Raw genomic sequence first — 22,307 nt, 5'->3', positions numbered from 1 at the left:
ACTCTAATGTAGTGAGTAAAGAAAATTGTCAATGAAAAGGCTTCTTAGAGGATTCTTTCCCTTTTTTTCTGTGTTTTTTTTTTCTCTGCTAGACGCTAGATGTAATGATCACATACAGATCTGTATTTGCTTTAGCATTGCAATACTGTAGCTGACATTAGGATCTGCAAAGAGACATTTGGTGTGTAATTCTGAACTACCAGATATGCAAATACTGTGTAAAATGTTGACATCTGTCACATCCAGTCATTCTGCTCCAGAGAAGCACATTTCTACATAAACTTCCTCCACAGACGTCTTGTCAGTTTACTGACATTATCATATTAAAAATGACTTGGACCTTATGCCAACTGGCATTTCAGAAGCTGAGAACTTTCTTTTTATTTGCCCAAATGAGAAGGGGAATAATCTCTACATTAGTTTTCTTGGCTATTTGGGGCAACTGAAATTCTCTGAATTGTTCCGTTGCTCACATAAGTACTTAATCTGATTTTGTTTTTCTGAATTGCACCTGTGTGGGATGCCTAAGCCACTGCAATAGTGAGAAGACAAACCAAAATTTTATCAATTTCCTAATTTAAATAAAAAATGAACTGTGAAAGTAGCATTCTAACTCAAAACATTTTTTATATGTAAGTTCTCTACAAGTTTCAATTTTGCTTTGTAAATGTTTTCTTTGTGGATAATTTTGTTATGATTAGGTTCACTTTGCAACTTGATTTAGGGTGAAAACTAATTTCAAATATATTTTCCACAGAACAAGAATTACATTTTCCTAAAAGTTCACAGATTGAATACTCTATGATCATAGATATAATAATCTATGAAGAGTTCTGATGAATCAGGTTAATTAAATTCAGAGGAATGATTTGATTTGATCTCAGATACATCATTAAGTCTTCACTTGATTGTATAACTCACAAACACACAGAAAAAAGATCTTAAATGTCCTTAAAAATAAGATGTTCTTATTGCCTTGAGCATCATAGCATCACTTGTAAAATGAAATCTTATGTTTTATGCCAGGTTAGGACATGCTTGTACCTGAGTTGGAGATCAGTGTGGGAACTGAACTGATGAATTTTTTTCCATAGATTGTCATCCTTTCTTTGCATTTGAGAGATACAATGCCCAGGCATGATTTTATTGATGCTAGTCTGGGGAATTTGCCATTGCTCAGTTGATATGTGAGACATATCTGCCAATTATTAGTTACTAAAAATCACAGATTGCATTTTATTTAAGTAATTGTTGCAATCATATTTGGCTTTCCCAATTCACTTTAAAAAAAAAAAAATCCACACAAGATTTTCCTTCAAGATAGGAAAAATTAAAAAACAGAGGAGTGAAATCCAGTGTCCCAGTTAAAATCCAGTTTGTGTAATTGCAGTAAAGTAGTGCTAAGCAAGCAAACTGCAGTTGCGGTTAGATACATCATTATTCATATTGACTTCTTCCGTTGTCACTCTCTGAATTGTTATACAGCTGTGAAGTTTCACCTTAAAGCAGCAGTGATAGGCAAAAATAGGGATAATAGGTGCTTATAGTTTGCATAAAGCTGCATATACCTTTCAGCATGATCCGTCAGATGCCAGTTTGAATACCTGGATGATAACATAGTCTTTTGCTGTCAAAATTTCTGAGAAACCTATATCTGCCTTGGTCCTCAGAGCTTTATCAGACTCATCAAAGATGACTCCAAAAGGACTGTGCAGTGAAAAAGCCTTCTTTTATACCATTGTGTTTTTCTGCTATTCTAAGGCAGTGGAAGGTGTTTGCACATATCTTGCAAACATGTTAGGAAACTGTAGTCTCCTGCTAGAATTAAAATAAATCTCTGTATTGAAATGTCAAATGTATTCACAAAGTCATTCAAAAGGCCACTGTAGGGTGGAGTAAGTCACAAAGTTATGGCTTCATCCTCATTTAATCCATAATGTGAGCAGGTATGGGATGGTTTTAGCCATTAATGCATTACAGCACAGGAATAATTCCAGTGCAATCTTCAGCTTTGTTTTCCTTTCTTTCTAATCAAAATGCTTTTATCTAAGCCTCTATTCTCCAAATTTAATGAAGAATCCACTCTAACAAGTAAATACTGGGATTTTGATAGGTATTCAACCTGGGCCAAGAAAGGGGTTTTTGGTTTTGTTGTGTAATGAAATGTCAGTGGTATGTTTCAATAAATGTATTCATACAAAGTCTGCTTTTAATTTCATGAGATCCTAACTCCAGCTTCATCGGGCTTATCTTCGTGCCATTGCTGGATCTTTAATTCTTCTTTTGTTAGTCTCTTAAGAGTCCGTATAACTTTTAACAGGAATCTGGCTGAGCCAAAAAGGAAATCATCTCAATAATGCTGCATGCCAGTGCTTTGTGTACATCTCATTATCGCAATATGCTAAGTCAGTCAGAGGCTAAGCATGATATTGAAAACACAAGAGGAAGTCCTTTTGAAAGTAAAACTGTTCTTCGTAGTAGAAGACTGGTAGTTCAAAATCATCCAGATGTCTTGGGGTTGATCAAAAATGTAACAGCACTAGATACTCAGTTACTTACAGAACTGCTCTTTATCTCAGTGTCACATCAATCTATTGTAAATATTTTGTCAAGCGTTCTGCATAAGGCTTGGGGAGAAAGTTGGATTACTTTCACCACTGATAAAGCAAACAATGCAAAATCTTACTGTCAAAAGAAGTAAATGTGCCTGTGCTTTCCTCATCCTCATTTTTTTAAATCACTAACAATGTCATTCATTCTGAACGCCAAGATTACAAAGAGTAAAAGGACTGTTTATTCAAAAGACCTTCTGAAAACGGTGTAGGAAATAGGAAGCCTTGCATTTTTACTGGTAATCCCTCACCTCCTAACAACACTCATCTGCTAGGGAGAGAGAAGTGTTGTAACATCTGGTTCAGTGTGGTGAGTTTTCATCTTCTGTTGGGAGGGCTGATGTCATGTAAGGAACAGAGGAGCAGGCTAACTTGTAAATGAGAGGCAGCAGCAGTGCTTATCCTGGGAGCTGGGGCTCCTGGATCGGTTGAATGGCTGCCTGCAGCCCCCATGTGTTGATTCTGGCCCATTAACCATCGTATTAATCTTCAAAAAGCTTTAAAGCACGAGTGTTTTGGAGAGTGAATATAAGGGAGAATTTGCAGGTGTCATTCACACAATACAGCCATCTTCCATGCTCTTTTCAACAAACAGCTCTCCCAGTCTATTAAAGCACAGAAGGAAATTCTTTCCACCACCTTTTACCCCGTCCGAATTTTCCGAGAGCATCAGGATTTTTAACATTTTGCAAGATCGCAGTGCAAATGTAAAGGAGCAGAAATTCAGTTTATAAGAATCAGAAGCATATTTGTTTTGGAAAATTTATACACTTCATTCAACCCACATCCTTTAACTTTCAGTTTTTAAGTGTCACCACAATATATACTGCTGCATGAGTCATCTCAATCCTGTATCAACCAACATTTCAATTCTCTGTAATATTCTGTTCTATTCTTTTGGGAAAGAACAGCATACAAGAATAGGGCAATTTTAGGCAATTTGAAGGTTATACCATGCTTGACACCTGACTTCACTTTAGTAACACCTGCCTGAAGAATAATTAGCAGACCACTTTTAAAGAAAGAACTTCCATACACCGCAGATGGCATTTTTCATACCAGACAGGCAACGATGTATGTTGGAAGTGAGCCAAACTGTCTGCAAAAACTGTGAGAAATTCAAGACAGACATCTGAGTGGAAGGAAAGTTTTACCTTCCTCGACACCCCTACCCCCCCCCGCAACCATTCGGGAACATCTGTTCAAACCTACCTCTATATATAATGCGCTTTATTTTTCTTATCTACTAATGCCACAAATTACAGGAGAAGGAAAGTAGCATAGCAAGTTTCTTTTATATTGGTTATGAAACCTACAATTTAATAACATAATGTGATGATTTGCCAGCTATAGAAATCCCGTATTATAAGACTCTTGTTAGAACCAAGAACAAAATTTTCTTAACTGGCTAGTAATATGGGGTCCTCAACTCACATTTCCATAAAGTGGTCCTAATTTTCACTGTGTGCTCAAAACTTCATTGAAATCAGGATACCATGTGTCATAACGGAGGCACAAAGTCAACAGTCACTTTGGAAATTATAGGCTAATGTCTTAATCCTGGACTGTTCACTGATTTGTATGAACTTTTGTGTGTACTTTGGGCTAAATCCAAATCCCTGTGAAATCAATCGTAATCTTTCCATTGCCATCTATAGGCTTTAGATGAGGTCCTTCACTTCCTTAGAAGAATCTTTACTTCTTTCTTGCAAAAATATTTTGTATAAAAGGAGTCCTGAGAACTCTTCATAATATTGTCCTCAGAATCAAATGTCTTATGCAAATATGCTAAAATTAGAAAAGTAACAGCTCTATGCTGTACTTAGTATCACTTATGAACTAAAAAATTGTGCATTTTATTTCCACAGTTCCAATGAATAGGTATATACTTGAGAATTATAGAAATACATATACAAAATTATTTACAATGTGTTGTAATTCCAAACTAAGGCTTTTTTTTCTCCCCTGGTAGTTTTTACTCTCTTAAATGCATTTCTGTGGTGATTGCATAAAATTTTTCTAAGGGCACTTTTCAAGATAAATTTTTAATTTGGGAACATGCCCATTTCAGTATTTTCTCAGCTGTGCATGTGACTTTCTTGGCAAATAATGTGGTAAGCATTCAGAATAGGCATATTTCTAAAAACCCTGCAGTCCATAAGCAAACATAAGTAACATATATGGTATCTATATATTCATGGTGACACTGAGGATGAGAATCTGTGCCTAAATACTAAACCTCTTTTATAGATATTTGTCATGTTCATTGCTTCATATGGTTTCAGAGCACACTTTTATAACACAAAACCCATGATATTATCATGTGATCGTAAGACAAGAAAGTTCCTACAGAAATCAATTATTGTGCTGTTTACTTAAAGGATGAGTGAATCTGAAACTTGTTGGTCACTAATGTAAAATAACATTTTACAAGGTTTCTCTTAATAGATGCTAAAATTTCAAAATTTACAAATAAAATCCAAATGTTAGCAGAAAAGTACTTATGGCCAAATTTTGTTTCTCTCTTGAGAGAGAGAAGTCTATCTGTGGACTAGTAATGTTATTTGGTTAGACATCAGAACTGAATATTTAAATTCAAGCATATAACCTTAATAGATATAAACATAATAGGTAAAAATTTCTAAAATAATACATTGGAACATAAAAAGATGAAACCATTTATGGAAAGAAAAGGGATGTGGCAATATGCTTTATTCCAGTCAATTAGTCCTCTGAACAGAACTAATGCCATTTAATTATTATTTAATGTCCTGGATCACATTCTTATACCTAATCTTAACTATATCTTTCACTTCTGCTTTGAAGAACCACATATTTATTCTTTTTTTGCAAATCCTATTGGGAGAAGGAGTCAGGGTCATGAGGGTTGGAAGAGGTTGTCATAGAAAGCACTCAAGGGCCAAATAAGATAAAAAAAGAACAGAACCAAGTCCTCACAGCACATTTAGCAGGGCACTAAACTCTATCCCAAAAGGCTTACAGGGCCTCTGGTACAAGGTGGCCAGTACAAATTACTTGAGTCCCTTGTCCTTTATCCATTGAAAAGGCTATTTCAAAACTTACCTTTCTTCAAAAAAGATACTAACCAAGTCTACTGCCCAGGTGATTGTTTTCAACTGAATGAAAGTAAAGTTTCACCAAATTTTCACAGATAGGAGTCATGACAGTTCAGATGCCAGACAAAGGACAATGGCTAACAGACCTGCATGCACAACTTGGACAGAAGTAATAAATGGCTGAGAAACTTCTAATACTTTTGCAGTTTGTACAGATGACTGTGATAACCTCTTATTATGCCATATGGAGGCCCTGACTAACAGTCAGCGGCCTTAAATTACATTGAAACTGATTGCTACAGTGCAGCTTTCAGCTGTAAATGATGTCAAAAGACTATGGGCTTAAAATGAAAACTAATAGAAATGTGTAAAAGCAAATGAGCTCTAGTAAATCCTTATTAATCTGAGGTAATAGTGTGCATCATCACTGAAGCCCTATGCCAGTTATTGCCAGCTATCAGCTACATTGCCTTTTTTAAATGAATATAGACATTCAGTTGTGTACAGAATCTCCCTTTCAATCCACACACATTACATAATGATATTAAATTACAGTACATAATTGGTTAAACATTAGTCTTTAAAATTTCTTGAATCTTGTAGCTGCTCTTAAATACTGCATGTACTCTATTAAATACAAGCTCACCCAAGAGACATAAACTGACTGAAGCCAGGAAATTCTAAAAGAAGGCTCAAGCTGACATTTTGTCCCTAACTTATATAACTGTTTCCTCATATCTCCTAAGAGTGCACGTCCTAATGGTGTTTCTTTATTTGTACAAATAATATTGCAGCAGTCAGAGCCTTCATTTAAGAAAGCAGGATGCACAAACTACCTTGAAACTTGCCCTGTGGTGGAAAGACATAGGTATAGAGTTGGTCCTTTTTGTGCTCCTTTTTTGACTATTTTTGGATCCAATGAAAAGAAAAGAAAGTCAAGAAAAGATAAGCATTTAATTAAATTCCCAAACTACTTCCAATTTGTGATTTAATAAATTCAGCCAGCATGCAAATGTGTTATTTTAACCATACCTCTTGAACTGCTATTATCAAAATAAATCTGAAGACAATGAAGCCATACTAAACAGAAACACAAAATAAAAACTCAACAGTCATAAGGGAAGAGAAAGAAACCCTGCAAATATTATATAGCCTTGTACCCTAGAAAAAAGAATTCTTATCATCCATCATGTTGAAAATTAAACTGTTAAACATCACTGCCTTTGTATAATCAATTATATTTGGTGTGTATGTTTCCTAAGAGTACACATTTCCGTGTCTGGCTTGGCAATATGCCAACAACAGAATGTCAAAGAAAGGTAGACTCTGGACAGATATGATATAAAAATTACTGTAACTCAAAAAAGATATCATTAGTCCTCAGAAGCAGGATTCATTGACAATAAGTCATGAAAAGTGATTAGCCACTATTTAGTAAGTGGAACTAATAAAGATAAATAAACCAAACTAGGTTTCATCACATTTCACTCTACCACTAAATGCCTGCACAGCTTTGGGCAAATCTCAAAATTAGGGCTTGATTTTGTCCATCTGTTAAATGGTATATTCTTAGCTATGCCATATGGCTAGATTGGTAGAAGAACCCTCTGTTAGTCTGCAGACACATATAAGCCAATGAAGATAAAACAAAACTTCAAGTTATATTTCAAAAGTCTCTATCCATAGCTGTTTTCAGCAACAAAATTATGCTAAAACTTTGATACAAAGTCATAATATGTTACAGCAGGTGATTGATTCAGGGGGCTTCCATAAGACCGTTTTTGAGGAATTGTGTTATTCAGAACAAGATGAGACATCATCTGCATTAATGAGTCCTGAGCAGACCCGCTGACCCACAAAGCAGAGTTAAAGCGCAGCGTGTTTGTTGCTGCTATGTGTGGCTTGAATATGAGCTGGCTGAAATTTGGAAGAAGAATATCTATTTCTGTGGGGCTCTGCTTATAAGTAAATTCCTTCAAGACCATGGTAGGAAGCTCACTGTGCTTAGACTTCATAGCTTCAACTTCTGCCAGTGTGAGATCTCTGCATCATATTGCACTTAACCAATGGTTCACCCACAAAACAGTTGTTTAAAGCCACCAGAGGTCTTTAAGTAGTCGGAGAGGTTACTACATACAGTTAGCACCTTACAGCCAAATTCAAATCTAAGCTGCTTTTAAAGCATGGGAAACAATCAATTTTGTTAGTCTTCTTTTTTTTCTGTAATCTAAAGTTACATAATTTGGTCCTTTGAAGGTTCATTCAATTATCTAAACAAAAATTCTCCTAGCACTGTAAATCCATTTGCACGTTTGTCTCTCTTCAACCTGTGCTTTAAGTCTCAACAGATTCAGTTAAAACTAGGGAATGGAAAAGACTATCTTTCTCAACAGGAAAAAATTCTTCTAGGTAATGAGATTATTATGGCTCACAGATTGCCATCATCACACATATTGGCTGCTCCCCCACTGCAAGTATCCCAGTCAAATCACGGTGCTGCTAACAGAACAATACACCTCAAAATGCCTTGGGCTAGGGACACATTGCTGGTGCATTTCAGGTAATGTAAATAAAGCACTTCCATTTGCTTTGTAAAATGTCAGCTCAAACTTGGCTGATCTCTTTTCAGATTCAGTCTTAAACTTTTTATGAAAGACAGCAACAAACAATTCTGCAAACCTAAAAAGACATTTTTGGCAGAGTATTTGAAAGACAATAATCTTCTCTCCCCTCTTTACTAGCAAAACAAGTCACATTATATTAGACTAAATCTCTGTTGTTAAAAAGGGTTATTTGAAAATTCAAGATGCTTTTTTTCAACTTTTCATTCTGATTTTTCATTTTGAAATTTAGCTATATTTCATTTAAGAGGGAAAAGAGCCAAGAACAAAAAACTTTAGTCTGAATCACTGGCAGTTTTTTGCTGTTTTGATAATCACCACCACCACCCAAAAAACCTTTTCCATCCAGCCATGAAATCAAAAATATCAAGTATTCACAAGTAGTTGGCTTACTGCTCTATCCTACTCCCATTCTCAGCAATTTTGTATGACAAAGGCATTTGAAAAAGAACAGAGAAACAAATGCAAAACCCCTTAACTGCTGAAATAATCAATAAAATGCTCTGAAGTCCTTAAAGAAATGAATTACCCATTGCTTGGATATTTTAAACTAAAATGATCATGACAACAATTAATGTGCAAGAAAGATCAAACCTAGAGTGGAAAGGTTTTGGAAAACAAACACAGAGTTCTTGATCACATTTAACTTTTATGATGCCCTACTGCTCCACATAGCAGAGCTTCAGTGAATGCTCACAAACATTTACCAGGATATGCACATTTCTGGCTCGCTCCTTCTTTCACTCAGCTCCTTCTATCACACTACCCAGTCCAATTCATCTCCAAATTTTTTAGGGATATTTTGGCTTTTTCTCCTGCACAGCTCTATTGAACAAAGGCATAATAATATAAGTATGCATCTCTTCCTGATATTTATTCCCTTTCATCCATTTCAACAAGGTCCAACAAAATAACCCTTTATATTTGCTCTAAATCTGGAAAAATGGTTGAACAGACTCTTGTTGTTTTTGGCTGAAGACATCATTAGCTGCTAGATGCCTTTTTCCTGCTAAAGGAAAGAGTTTCCCAAATGGATCAAGGTGGAAGATTTATCCAAGATTAAAAGCCTAAATTTGAAAATATAGCTTTGTGTTGTCCACAGACAGACTAAGTTCCAAAAGACCCAAAAAAGGTAGAGCTCCTTAGGACTTCTACAAAAAAACCTTTAAGTATCCAATGAAATCACTGTAGACAGACCAGAGTTATTTAAAAAGGATTATTTATTAAACATATTTCTTCACAAAGTACAATCAATGGTTTGCATTAAATTTTGGGTTTTGGTATTTGCCTGTATGTACACAAAAGCTTATAACAGAAAATGTGTCTTGATTTTACACATGGGACACAATACTGAGTTACCTTCATATTTTGATTTCTACCAACATAAGCAGTTGATAATAACTTTCAGCTTATTTGCTGGTTTTTTTAAACTGAAGATGAAGCAACAACATTTCTGCAGAGTGTCAGTATTTATCAATGTACTCAATTATGACAAAGTAGAAATGAATAATCCTTTGGGAAGTTTCCACTGAGCGTGAGTGGAACATGACATTTTTTGGCAGGTTACTGGACTATCCTTATGATCCTAAAAGTCATTTTTTGCAGTTATAAGATAAGAAGAATTGAGGAGCTAGGTAAGTTTAATAATACCCTATTAGCAGCAGTTGATAGTAAATGCAACATAAGGTTTGTTTTGTCTGTCATACAAGGACGTGTCCTAGCAGACACTATTGTATTGTTCTCTACTTGAACAAAAGTATCTGCATGTATTGTATGTCTTTGGAAAAACAAAACAAAAATAAAGAGACAAAAAGCCATTTATTGTCATGAGTGACTATTGCCATCAGCTAATATGAATGCATTGCTAAAATTAGTGAAGACAGGAAAATGCTGTAAGGTAAATATATACAGAGTTAAAATACATTTCTTATCCACTAGATAGTGATTTTGTGGCACTGTGGTTTTCAGAATATAACGTCTGTTGAGAGCAATGTAATTTTCAGTGCAAGCTAAAGCAAAAATACCTGCCCGCTGTCATAAACATGACAAACAAATCTGGAATGTTCAAAGTAAGTTCATCTTCCACTTCTCCACTCTTGAGGCACCTTTAAGACATGGCACTTACTGTAAACCATCTAAAAATCAAGAAAAGCAGACACAATAAGCCTGAATTTTCCATAACAACTTTAAAAATCACTGCCAGAGTCACTTGCATACGTAAACGATGCCTGTGTAAGGCTTGCCAGCAAAGCATCTTTCCTGAGAACGGAGCTGGGACACTCTCTGTGTATCATAAGTGTGCGTGCTCAGAGCTGTGATCGCTGTCGTGGCTGTCGTCGTTCGCTAGTGAGTCCCCTGTGTGCTGGAGACCAGCTGCGCTGATGCCAGAGAGCTCGGAGGGGAGCAGCGTGCCCTTTTTCACATTCACCAGTTCCTTCTCCCGGGCTGCTGCCCCTTGCTGGCCCCCTTTTACCCGCTTCCACTTCATTCGTCTGTTCTGGAACCAAACTTTTACCTTCGCAGAAGAAAGACAAAACAAGAAAACAAAGATGGGGTCACTGAAGGTAATAATGACCTTTCTAGCTGTAGCACAGCAACAGCACTTCACTTGGAGGTTTTTTCCTTTTTTTTTTTTAATGTGCCCTTTTGTCTGTGTGGTGAAAACCTTCCCTGAAGAGCAGACAATCTGGTTTTGGATAGGACGTGAACCCTGGGGATGTGAGGATAACGACTGCGAAAGAGGGAAAGGGGTTACCGCGAGAAGGCAGCTGGGCTATCTGCAGCAGGTAGCTCCTGCTGCGCAGGAAGATCTCAGAGCCCTTTAGGAAACGTTAAAAAGTTCACATACTCTTGCAAAATGTATTCATGTCATTTCACAGGCAGGGAAACAGAGGCAAACTGGTTCCCATCACGGGACTGTGCAGAAGAACCTGCATTTCGTGTGATAGAGAGCCCCGTCTGGTGGCAGGAACCCATACTGCTGCCCCTCATATGCTTTTAATTGCCCTTCAAGGGAGGGTCGTTAGTTTGGAAAGGAACTTGCACTGAAAAGTTTGCATTGCTTTCCGCCTGTTTGTTTCTGTAAACTGGTGGTGAGTTTCAGGTGGAGCACTCTAAAAGCTCTTTTTTTTTTTCACTTGCTGAAGTATCTGAACGAGCGTTTGTTACCGTCAAAACTTACGACTTCCCTGTCTATTTCACAAATGTATTTAGATGATTCTAGTTGACTGATCCTCAATTCTACTACTTGTAGCCAGAAGCCCTGGTCAAATTTTTCAGACAAATAAATATCCCCAAAGCCAGAGGGCAAAGCATTTATAAATTTGAGTCAAAATCAGCAAATAATTTCAGATGAGAATGGAAAAGAAATTCATAACATGAAAGATTAAAAATGTATTTATATTTAAGTCACATTAAACCCCAAGATTTTGCTCCAGCTGAAACTCATTTCCCCTCCTCCCCTTCTCTGTATAGACATATATGGGGGGGAAGTAAACCTAAATTATTTGCACAGTTCTAAAGTACCAGTACTGCAAACCACAAGGACTTTTTTCAATAGCCAAAAGAAAAGAAAAAAAAAAAAGATGTGCATAGCATCTGTCAAATATATTAGACCAGATTAAAGGCTGATTTCAAATCATCTTAAAATATTGTCACTGAAAACACTATGATGAAGATTGTTGGGTTTGATCCATTTAGAGTTAATGTTGCTAAAAAATCTCGTGCGTGTGTGTCTGTGCAGCTCTTCACATGAAGGTTCCACAGAAAAATAAACAATGTCTGCAACTTTTCACTTGGAAAGAAAGCAAGAAAGCTTGCAATGTTGGTGTATCCTCTGCTGTGCTTAGCAGAATGTGTTTCAGCGTTTTAAAAGAAACAGCAAGGAACAGGCACAGCAGGACATATTGTACAACATGAGTAATAGAGCCACAAAAATGCTGTTTTGCTGAATCTGTCTTACACATCCAGGAAACATTGCAGTGTTTAACCTTTACTATCACTTTGAATTTTACATTAAAATTTTACTACAATTGAACTGATAGTTAACGTCACTATCTGTGTGTATGTATGTGGGAGGGAAGAGAGGTATATTTATATTTTTATACTCTATATTCCTGTTAAAGCCAATGTGAGCTGTTAAAGCCAATCACTTGGGAACACAGCAAAAAGATTCCAGGTTAGTTAAGAGCCTCAAAACACAGCACATCCTTTCCTTTAGTCAACTCATCAGAGCCAAAGAATCTGGCTTGTAAAGTGAAATGAGTGTAAAGGGGAAGGTATTTATTACTGGCTGCTGTGATGTTGGGAATTATCATACTCCGGTCACGTATCAGAGGTGTCCATGGAAACAGTGTATTCAAAAGGGTACAGCATTGGCAGCTTTCTGGGGGAAGTTAAGATGTCATTTTGTTTATTTTCAGTTTTTAAGACAATGAAGTTTCTCTTGCAAAAGACACTACTCTACTGGTGCCAGACAGTGCAGTAGATGCAACAGCAGTCTTAATCTAAACATCAAAAATAATACACTTTGGTTTCAACCCAGTACCACAGCATATCATCATTCTTCTTCTGAAATAAGGGCCAAGAGAATTTTATTTGGTAAGAAGAAATGACAGGATTGGAGTGACGTTTAAAAGATCTAAGCCATTCTCAGGGCATTTTTGTATCTTCACAAAACCGCAGTCGAGAGCAGTCTCTCTCCTTGAGCATTAAACCCAGGAGAACCGATTAGCACCAGCTTCCAGGTAATGAGTAGCCGAGGACAGGCTGGGGAATGTATCTTCATTCACATCACCTACCCTCAGACTAGCTCATCCGACCATGCCCTGAAATGCCTCCACCAGGGATGAGTCTAGGTCAGCATCTCCATAGTAGTTGACACAAATAATAAAATGATTATTATTTCCCTTTTCAAGAATAAGTGCAAGAAACATTTATAAATTCCTCAGAGGATCCAGCATGCAACACCATGTCTGCACGTGACCCACTATCTGGGAAACATGGCATTTAAGGAAAGTAGCGCTGAAAGGACTCCAGCTACTTTTGCATGCACTCTATTGAGTTTAAGAGGAAGAGAGTAACCTTGGCGCTCCCGTAGAAGAGTATATACTACTGACTGGCATGTAGCCTATCAGGCTTCCCGTAAAGAGAAAATGGTAACAATTTAAAAAAGAAAAAAAAAGGTTAAAAAAAAAAAAGCTTTAAGCTTTTTTATTAATGACTTCAAATAATCTGCATCTGATTTACTTACTTAGAGAATATCAAATTAGAAATTTCTTTATTTCATATCTCAAAGATTATTTTTGAAGCTAGAAATCAATTATAGTGAAGTTTATCACTGAAAATATTATAAGTTTAATTTGGTGTCATTTGCTGCATTAATGTACAGCAGGACTCTTATATGGGGGGAATACATTAGGTATTATATATAGATATATTTTTTTTCTTTATGTCCTCTATTATAAAGTACTGAAATCCACTTTTGACCTCATCCAAAGTATACTAATGTGAATTGTGAGGTTTTCCATAGTTCAATGGACTCTAGATGAAGACTTTAATGCTCATGTGCTAATAATATGAGACAGGTCCTTCACTTGTTATTGCCTCTAGAGATCGAATTCAGGTATTGGAATTCTGAACTTCCTTCAGAGCTGAAGAGTAAATTATGGGGAGTATAGTTGTTACTGCTATGTGATTCATCTGTACTTTAGTAATGGGAAGGAAGTGAAGCAAACTTTGTGTGAAGTACTTCAGAGTGTCAGTTTATCTGCATTCACGGAAAACTGTGCTTTTCAAACGCAGAAAACATGCATCAGAACAAAACACCCTGAGAAACAAAAAGGAGAGAAGAGAAAGAAAGGAGAGGGAATGAAAGAAAGAGAAAAAGAGCAAAAGTGAAAGGAGAGACTGACTGAAGGAAAAAGAAAGAAAAAATTAAAATAAAAATAAAATAAAGAAAAAAATACAATTAAAAATATCTTTAATTTTAAAATTAAAAAGGAGAGAGAAAAAGCCCTTCACTTCAAGTTCACTGAAGTGAACTTGAAAAACTCTTAAACTTTTTTCCAGTGAAAGAACTAGCTTGTGCCATTTACAACTTTTGCAAAAACGATATCCTTTTAAAGTACTTTAGAGATCTACTATAACAAACTTTATACCGCAGGTTTTACGAACATTTTTATGCTGCTTTTCAAGTCTCAGTTAGCTCCAGCAGGAGCCGAGAGTGCTCACCACCTCCCAGAATCAGGTCCTGATTGCCTATTATTTATTAAAATGCACTCCCTCTTCTCCACCCTCTGACTAGCACAACTTAATGGTATAAAGCAAGCATATGTATGTACAGAAAACAAAGGAAGTGGAGGGAAATGAACTATATTAAAGATGATGGTAGCATTAACAGCTGTTTCTAAATCAGCACTTATGAGCCAGTCTATTGAGCACATCTGCTTACTGGCACGAAAGCACAGTTTCTTTTCCCTTAGTCAACAAGTTGTTTAGCATCTGCATCTCCACATCTGATGATTGGACTGTTACTTAAGATATGAGTAAATGATTTCACATTGCGCATCTCCTGATGTACAACATAAATGTTTTTGCTGTGACCAATTTATCTTAAGGTCTACTCTGTAGGAATCACGGGAGGAGATTCAAAATGAGGAGGCTGCCATTGTTAGTGTCTACATTACTAAAGTAATTATTATATACGTATGATATAAAGGTCCTTAGTAGGCTTAAGGGCCACAGTATGTGCTGTCTTCCATGTATATCATTAATACAACTTCATGATGTGGACATCAACATGTCATTTTGGTTCCAAATGAGCATATCACCTAAACTTCTGATTTAATACTCCTTCTTCAGCAGAGCACTTCAGTCGCATTAACTTTAAGAATAATTGACTTCTACCATGCTCTGTAGAGCTCAGATGCTTCCTTTTGACATGGGATTTTAGCGTTCTGTGCTTACAGAGAAAAACTAAACAGATGCCTTCTATAATTAATGAGTATTTCTTAATAAAGACATTCTTGTCTGAAAAATTAAAGCATGACTGATTTCAAACTACCTTAGTTACACTGTCCACTGTCTTTCTTCTTTTAAGAAAAAAGACATTTCTCTTTAAAAAAGCTCTTTTCTGAAATGAAAGATTCTTTCCTAAAATTAGGTTTTCTATTCCAGGTTTTAGTGGCATGAGTCCCAAGTGAGATTAAAATTTGAGGCCTGGTATCTCACAAACCTTAAAAATTAGAAACAAGAGCGCTGTGCCAGTTGAAACCATTATTTTGCTATAAGGGATGCATATTTCTAAGTATGAGTCTTTGAAGTCAGTATCCCAAATTCCATGTTTTATTATACCTAAATGTGTCAGGAAGACCAAATCACCAAGCCTTTTAAGGTTCTGCTCCTGGTCAGCCATTGTCCATTTTCTTTTATTATTATTATTTTTAATCTGTCAATTTACTTTCCTCTAATGCATAACATTATGGACATATGGATAACAAAAAATAACACGGACTTCTCGAAATTAAAAAAATGGAAAAGTTTACTTCTCAACTTTCATTGGCTCTGAAAATGTTCCTGTTATTTTTAGATAGTACACTTATGCTGCCAAGTTTTAAAGAAAGTCAAACTCCTGAACTTTACAGAAATAATTGGTGTTATACAGCTGAAACTTACCTTTTCTGCATATATAGAGATAGTATTTTTGTGACAGTTTACTCAACAAACTAATAAAAGCAAATAGGAATGTAAAGCCAGAAAAGTTTATTTTCCTGTTCTAGAGTATGAATAAATATAAGGGTTGGAAGAATCGAATCTATTAGTTTAAAATATTTACAGAAATGGTAGTCAGTTATCAGTTCACTTCCGTAACTAAAGATAACGTGAGGTTTTAAATAGTTCAGCTGTATTTCAGTCATGCTGGATATGTGGGAGAGTAAGTTAACGTAGTTTTATTCAATTAAACTATTTTTCTTCCTTATATGATTTAAAGAAATTCTAATTTCTATTAAAAAAACCCTTTTAAAATCTTAAATGTATTTTGAGCTTAAAACCTGTTTAAATAAATCTGAGTATTAAATGTCATCTTAGCTATTATAAAATAGTACTAAAATACATCAATTGGAGAAAAATAACTTTTCTTTGGAAATTAATGAGTGGTACCAGAACCTTCTGATTAAAATTGCTTAAGTCACCTGCCCACTGATTTAAAGCAATCTGCTCCGTGTTACGTTACAGGACTTCGCGCTGAATGTGCACAAGTACTTTGCAGCAGCTATTGAGAAAAAGGGGAGGTTTTGGCAGGTGCACAAAGGACAGCTGGAGCTTTTGGCACCCAGGAAGGTGTAGGAGTGAGTTCTGGTTTTTCATTACATAGAAGTCAGTTGAGGTTTGGGTACTGCTTAGGTGATACATTCTCCTTTCTACCTCCCACGTTTAGAGAGGGATGGAATAGACATTATATTTCAGAGGAGAGCAGTGATACGAGTATTTCATTCCAGTTTCAGAAGTCTTTGAGAGCACTCTCTTTACCTCCCTCTACTCCATCCAAAGAACTGCCACCTTCTCCACCAGTGATCTTCAAAATTAATTTCATAATCAAACAGCTAACTCTTCCTATTCAAAACCTCTCTTAACTAGGTTTCAGGGTTAACATACCTTAAGCAGCATGGGACACACTATTTCAGGTTCTTTCCTCCTACTGGCTCATACATAACTTAAGGGTGTATTTTTTTATAAAATTAGACTCCCTTTTTTGTCCAGAGGCAAAGAAAGGCAATCTGTGGGGCTGCTGCTAGAACTCCCTCTACCTTATTCTTCTATAACATATCTTTTTAGAGTCTACCTTCCTCCAATTTCTTTGCATATATATAGAAATCTACAAAAGAAACACATGGTGGAAAACTAATTTGTGGGGAAGATCGCCTTTAGCTAAACTTTGTATCTTCTTTGTATAGGCATTTACCTGCATGAATGCCTCACATGTAGAGCATTTTATTTCATGAGAAAAAAATTCTAACATGCATCATTCTGCACCCATTTTGCACAGGTCAGCTGAGTGTGAAAGTTAAAAGATGGTGGGTAATCAAGACTGGCTTTTGCCTGAGTATGTTGGTGCTTTTTTCTGCTACTACTTTAGTACGAAGAAAGGCAAATGTCAAGAAGCAAGACTCAGCAGAAAGCAACCTCTGACTACCAGCCCGTGACAATCCTCCGGGGTTCTATGGCTCTGGAAGCCATCTCCCTGCCCAACAGTCCTGACTGAGTTTTTTGAGAGTAAACTAGCCTCAAAATCAACAACCAGTTTTAAAGCTAGTAAGCCTCAAGAAGCTGCAGCTGGTTTTAGCAGGGCCTGCCTTGAAGAGAAGAAACTAGTGAAACCAGAAAGAGATTCTACATTTTTCAATACCCTGCATAAGAAAATATCTCCTACATGTCTTTCTACATGTTCACTTATACCTCTCCAATACCATTTGTTCCTCACTGATTTCTTCTCTCTGTTTTTTTAAAGTGACCATAAATGACAAACCTAAAAAGCTTCCATCTCCTTAAACAGGCGACATTAGAAGCCACCTATTTCTTGACTTGTGTCTAAGAAAGGGTAGGGGTAGGGGACAGCAGAGCCTTACTCACTTTGTAAAAGCAGCTCTATGAGCTGCTAATATTTCTGTCTGTATCACGTATGCTGCTTGGCACAGACAGAGGTTTCTCCCCACCCAGAACCTCACGGGGTTTCTCTGCAGGTGTAGGGTCCACTCACAACTAACAGCTTGAGGCAGTTGGATCTTTGCACATGGAATTGCTTGTTCGAATTCAATCAATACTGCAAAAGTAAATATGCTGTTTGAAGTTTTGCCATGTACTTTTTTAAAAAGAATTATCATACAAATCAAAATTATGCACAAGTTATAATTAAGTTTGCCAGGAGCATTCTTTCCTAAGAAAGAACAAACTGAATTAGCACAGTAACTCTTACTGCTGGTATTTATATTGCTCAAGACAAATATAAAAGTATTAGTGAGTTTTGTTTTATTAAGAGTGTTACTTTAAATAAAACAAACAATCCAAAGGATTTCAAGCCACACAGGCTCATTATTGTAGTGTATATAGAGAGTGCTTAACACATGGAAGCTTGGAATGAGCAGCTGCCTTTCAGAGAAGACGTGACAGCACAATAAATCAGACAGATATGGTCAAGCTTGTCCTATCAATCCATCGTTTGAATTTGTTTGAAGGTATACAGGGGAATAATTTCACCACCTAACCTTAGAAATCTAGCTTCCTAAAGTAGGAAACTAGTCATGCTGTGTGACACATTTACTCTTCCAGAGGTGGTTCAGAACAAATGCCTAATTGAGGAACATTGAACTCCCTGGTTTCTCACCCAGGTGAGGGGAGCTACTCTTACCTTACCAGTCAAGTCTAAAAAGTGCAGTGATTACCCTCCCTTAAGCTCTGCGATGCTGAAAAGGATTTTAATGAAGTCACTTGTGATGAAGGATTGAGGTAACTGGGTCTGAAGGAAACTTTTCTAATGGAAAACTTAATTTATTATTTGTATAGTTATAACAATGCAGTGCTACAGTGTGGGTTATGGTACTATAGCAACGTTGCCCAAATACATTTAAATAATAATGCTGCTTGCTTCTCTTTCTGGTATAAAAAGCTGTTACAAAGTTTCTTCCTTTGTCACTCATCCCATGTTGGTACCACATACATGGAAGCTAAACACAGATGCAAAAGCACTCTTCATTTTGACAAAATTTTGTCCTTTGTCTATGCAAAATCAATGGCTTCAGGCCTTTTATAATGATTGGTGGCTTCTGGGCGGGTACTGGAAATTAAAGTTAAGAAGAAATAAACCTTCTCATTGCCATCAGCAGAATTTAATCTGACTAGGTGGGATTTTCCGTTTATGTTGGCAAACAGAAGCATTACATATTTGGACTGTTTATTCCGGTAACCTTAGCTAGCCTGCAGAACTGCAACATTACTCTTTTGATTAGCTCCATGCAAAAAGATCTTGCGAGGTGGAAAGATCTCCTACTCTTTCTATATTTGGCAGGACCAACTCCATAAAAATGTCCATTTTGCCACGCCTCTGATACCCCACTGCAGCTGCTTCCTCTCCTCATCCCACAGCGAGATATTAAAAAGTTTGCATGGAACCTTCTCCAAGTTTATCTGGATGTACAAAAAAGCCAAGAATGCGCTTGTCAAGGTTACAAATATCTAGGGAGCTAAGATATTTTTTAGTCTAACTGGCTCTTCAAAATATAATAGAGGCCTGCCAGCTGAAAATTATTAACTGCTGGCTGAGCAGGGATTGTGAGTGCACTCTAAAGGAGATGGAGCAGGAATTATATGTACCTATACTGCTGGAATTCTTACAATACCATAATAGAGCCATCCTACCACCAGATGTGCTTATAATGCTCTCAAAGTGCACTCTTAATATCCAGGCAATTGAGGCACTTATTTCATTTCATCCTCCTGTCTTGTAACTCAGGTTTCCTTTTAGGGAGTGATAGGATTACTTCCTTCTCTTGATCCATATGTTGTGAGAGGTTTTTTTCATTATTATTTTTGTGAAATGGCCTTCCATGAGTCATTTATGTTCGAATTGATCTTGTAAGTTGTTTCAAAAGTCAAATGGAGCCTTACTTTGATGACCGTAGAAAACTTTAATGCCCTTATACAGCTTTTTAAATATGGTCAGACATATGGGTTTTTCTACAGCTTGTTTAAATGCCAGAAGGGTAATTATGAAATGTTAGTTGGTCAGTGCCTCTTTTAAGCTGTGGCGTATGGTTGAAATTATCACTGTAGTCAAGAGGAAGATAGAGCTTTCTTAAGATAATAGGCTCCGTGATTTATCTCACATCTTGGGAAATAACTGAAAGTTGTAACTTTAGGATGACCCAACAATACTCTCCCCAGATTATTTTTTGTTCTTCTGCCCTCTGAATAATAGGATGCTTGTCATTTTTTAAAATCCTGGTAAAAATAATTCTGCTAAACAATTAATTCCATCAGGGGTTAGGTCTGCTCTCAAACCTATTTTCTGAGCAGATAGATCAGTTCACCCAATACCCACTGTTGGTTTTTGTCATTGTATTATCTGAAGCAAGTTTCAATTCTCTTTGTGCAAATTCAATGTTTCTTGAGAGATCAAGAGAGCTTCCAACACAAATAGGTCTAAAGCCTGTGATGAGATAAAGGTTATCACTTCTGTGTTCAATTATTTAAAACAAAGGAACTACTGCCTATCAGGTACCATTTTCTGCAAAGCAGCCTTTAGGGGAAAAATAGTAAAGGAAAACTGTTCTAGAAATAGCAATTTGCTAAAAGTGCTACCTCACTGGAGAGTGGTTTTTTGGAATTCCATCAATATATTTTAATTCAGTCATAATAATTTTAGAGAAAGGAGGGGTTTTTTTGTTGCATCTGTTTAAGATAGCTATCAAATATGATCTCCTCTGTTGAGACAGCTAGTAGAAGAAAGTAATAACAGTAGTAAGTAAACAAATAAGTGATGTTATCCCACTCAAGAATAATCATTCTGCTAACGATGGAAAAACAGATCCTGAATATGAGTTCAGTCTCTCAACTGGAAAAAAAAAGAAATATTAGTGTCACACCACATTCACCCAGGAGTATTTTTTTTAAGTCACTGAAGGAATACCAATATAAAACAAGTATGCAAGAGTCAAGCCTTTAGATTTACTGCACTCATCTTCTGAAGACTGCCATATACCATGGAAACCCACACCCAGTTCTATACCTATTTACACCATTTTTCCATCCAAGCAATATATTTGATTTAAAAAAGAGACATTTCTAATTGACAACATTGGAAGTGACATCATTACTTGGCTTAGTATGATTCAGAAACTGAAAAATATGTCCAGAATTTCCTCTCAATTTTCTTTTTGTTTTCTATTAACTATATAGTATTTATGCTATCATTTTTTTTTTCTCTCAGACCGTTTTTTTGTGGCAAGATACAGAACTGGACTCTATTAAGCTAAAAATCGTAATACTTTCCTTTTCTAAGCAAGGGTGGCTTTAAGGAGGAAGGCAGGGAAGCAGGAAGGAAGGAGGGAAGGGAGTTATGTCTAGCAGCTCAGTTGTCACTCTGATAATCTGGGGAAGCAGAGGAAAATTAGATTACATAATTAGATAGACTAATTATAATTCTATAGAAACTATCACAATTAGCAGCAGAATGCTTAGAACGAACATTATGTGACACCTAGAAAACAGCAAGTTCTCCCATGGCTTAAATGAATTCTCTGCACTTGTGTAGCACAGGCTGCCTTTTCTCCTCCAGAGACAATATTCAATATTTATCTGTCCCTTCTCTGTATGTTAAATGCTTTTAGTTTAATTATTTCCTTTAGTATAGTGAACTGTCTCTTCATTTAGTTGTACTACTCAACCTGATCTTTGAAAAAAAGAATAAAGAATTTATCAGGGAGAATAGTTAAATTCCAGGCCAAATTCACCATTATTAAATATGGGGATATGTTTTCTGAATTCAGCTGACTGATTCCTGTCAAATTGGCCAGCAGATATTTTTTAGAATTTATTTATCATTGCTCAGTTCCACACCCATTCTACCTTTGTCACTGAGACGAATTCTTTCCTCCTCCCCTTAGCTGTCAAAATCAGGTGTGGAAGTTAATCTAATTGTCTCAGCTTACTTTAGTCAGTGGAAATGAAAAAGGCAAATTTTTATCAAATGTTTGATACAAAATGGTGTGCTTTACAAATATAACAAGCTTATTTAAGTAACTGAAAATGACCCCAGTAGAACCCGGCAACGAGTTCAAGTCAAACAAGAGAAATTACTGGCTTCTCCTTGACAAGCTGGAAGGGACAGCCATTCTCTAGAAGCCTCCAAAGAAAAATACTGTTTCATTTGCTAGTGTGAATAAATGTGTGTTCATATGTATAGAAAAGGCTGATTTTCACTGCGATGTCTACTTATAGCAGGT

General features: G+C 36.4%; 1 protein-coding gene across 1 annotated transcript in view; it reads right to left on the bottom strand.

Moving 5' to 3' along the window:
• Positions 1-9,519: 9,519 nt before the first annotated feature.
• MEOX2 (mesenchyme homeobox 2) overlaps positions 9,520-22,307 on the bottom strand; it is a 53,865-nt gene continuing 41,077 nt past the window's right edge. The window contains exon 3 of the mRNA XM_010577638.1: positions 9,520-10,825. Coding sequence (XP_010575940.1) covers positions 10,601-10,825 — 225 coding nt within the window. The 3' untranslated portion in view covers positions 9,520-10,600. The remainder of the gene's footprint in view (positions 10,826-22,307) is intronic.

This window comes from Haliaeetus leucocephalus, unplaced genomic scaffold (genome assembly GCF_000737465.1).
Source record: "Haliaeetus leucocephalus isolate CR32 unplaced genomic scaffold, Haliaeetus_leucocephalus-4.0 Scaffold566, whole genome shotgun sequence".
In the NCBI taxonomy this organism is placed as follows: Eukaryota; Metazoa; Chordata; class Aves; order Accipitriformes; family Accipitridae; genus Haliaeetus; species Haliaeetus leucocephalus.
This window is presented reverse-complemented; position numbering and strand designations above follow the sequence as displayed.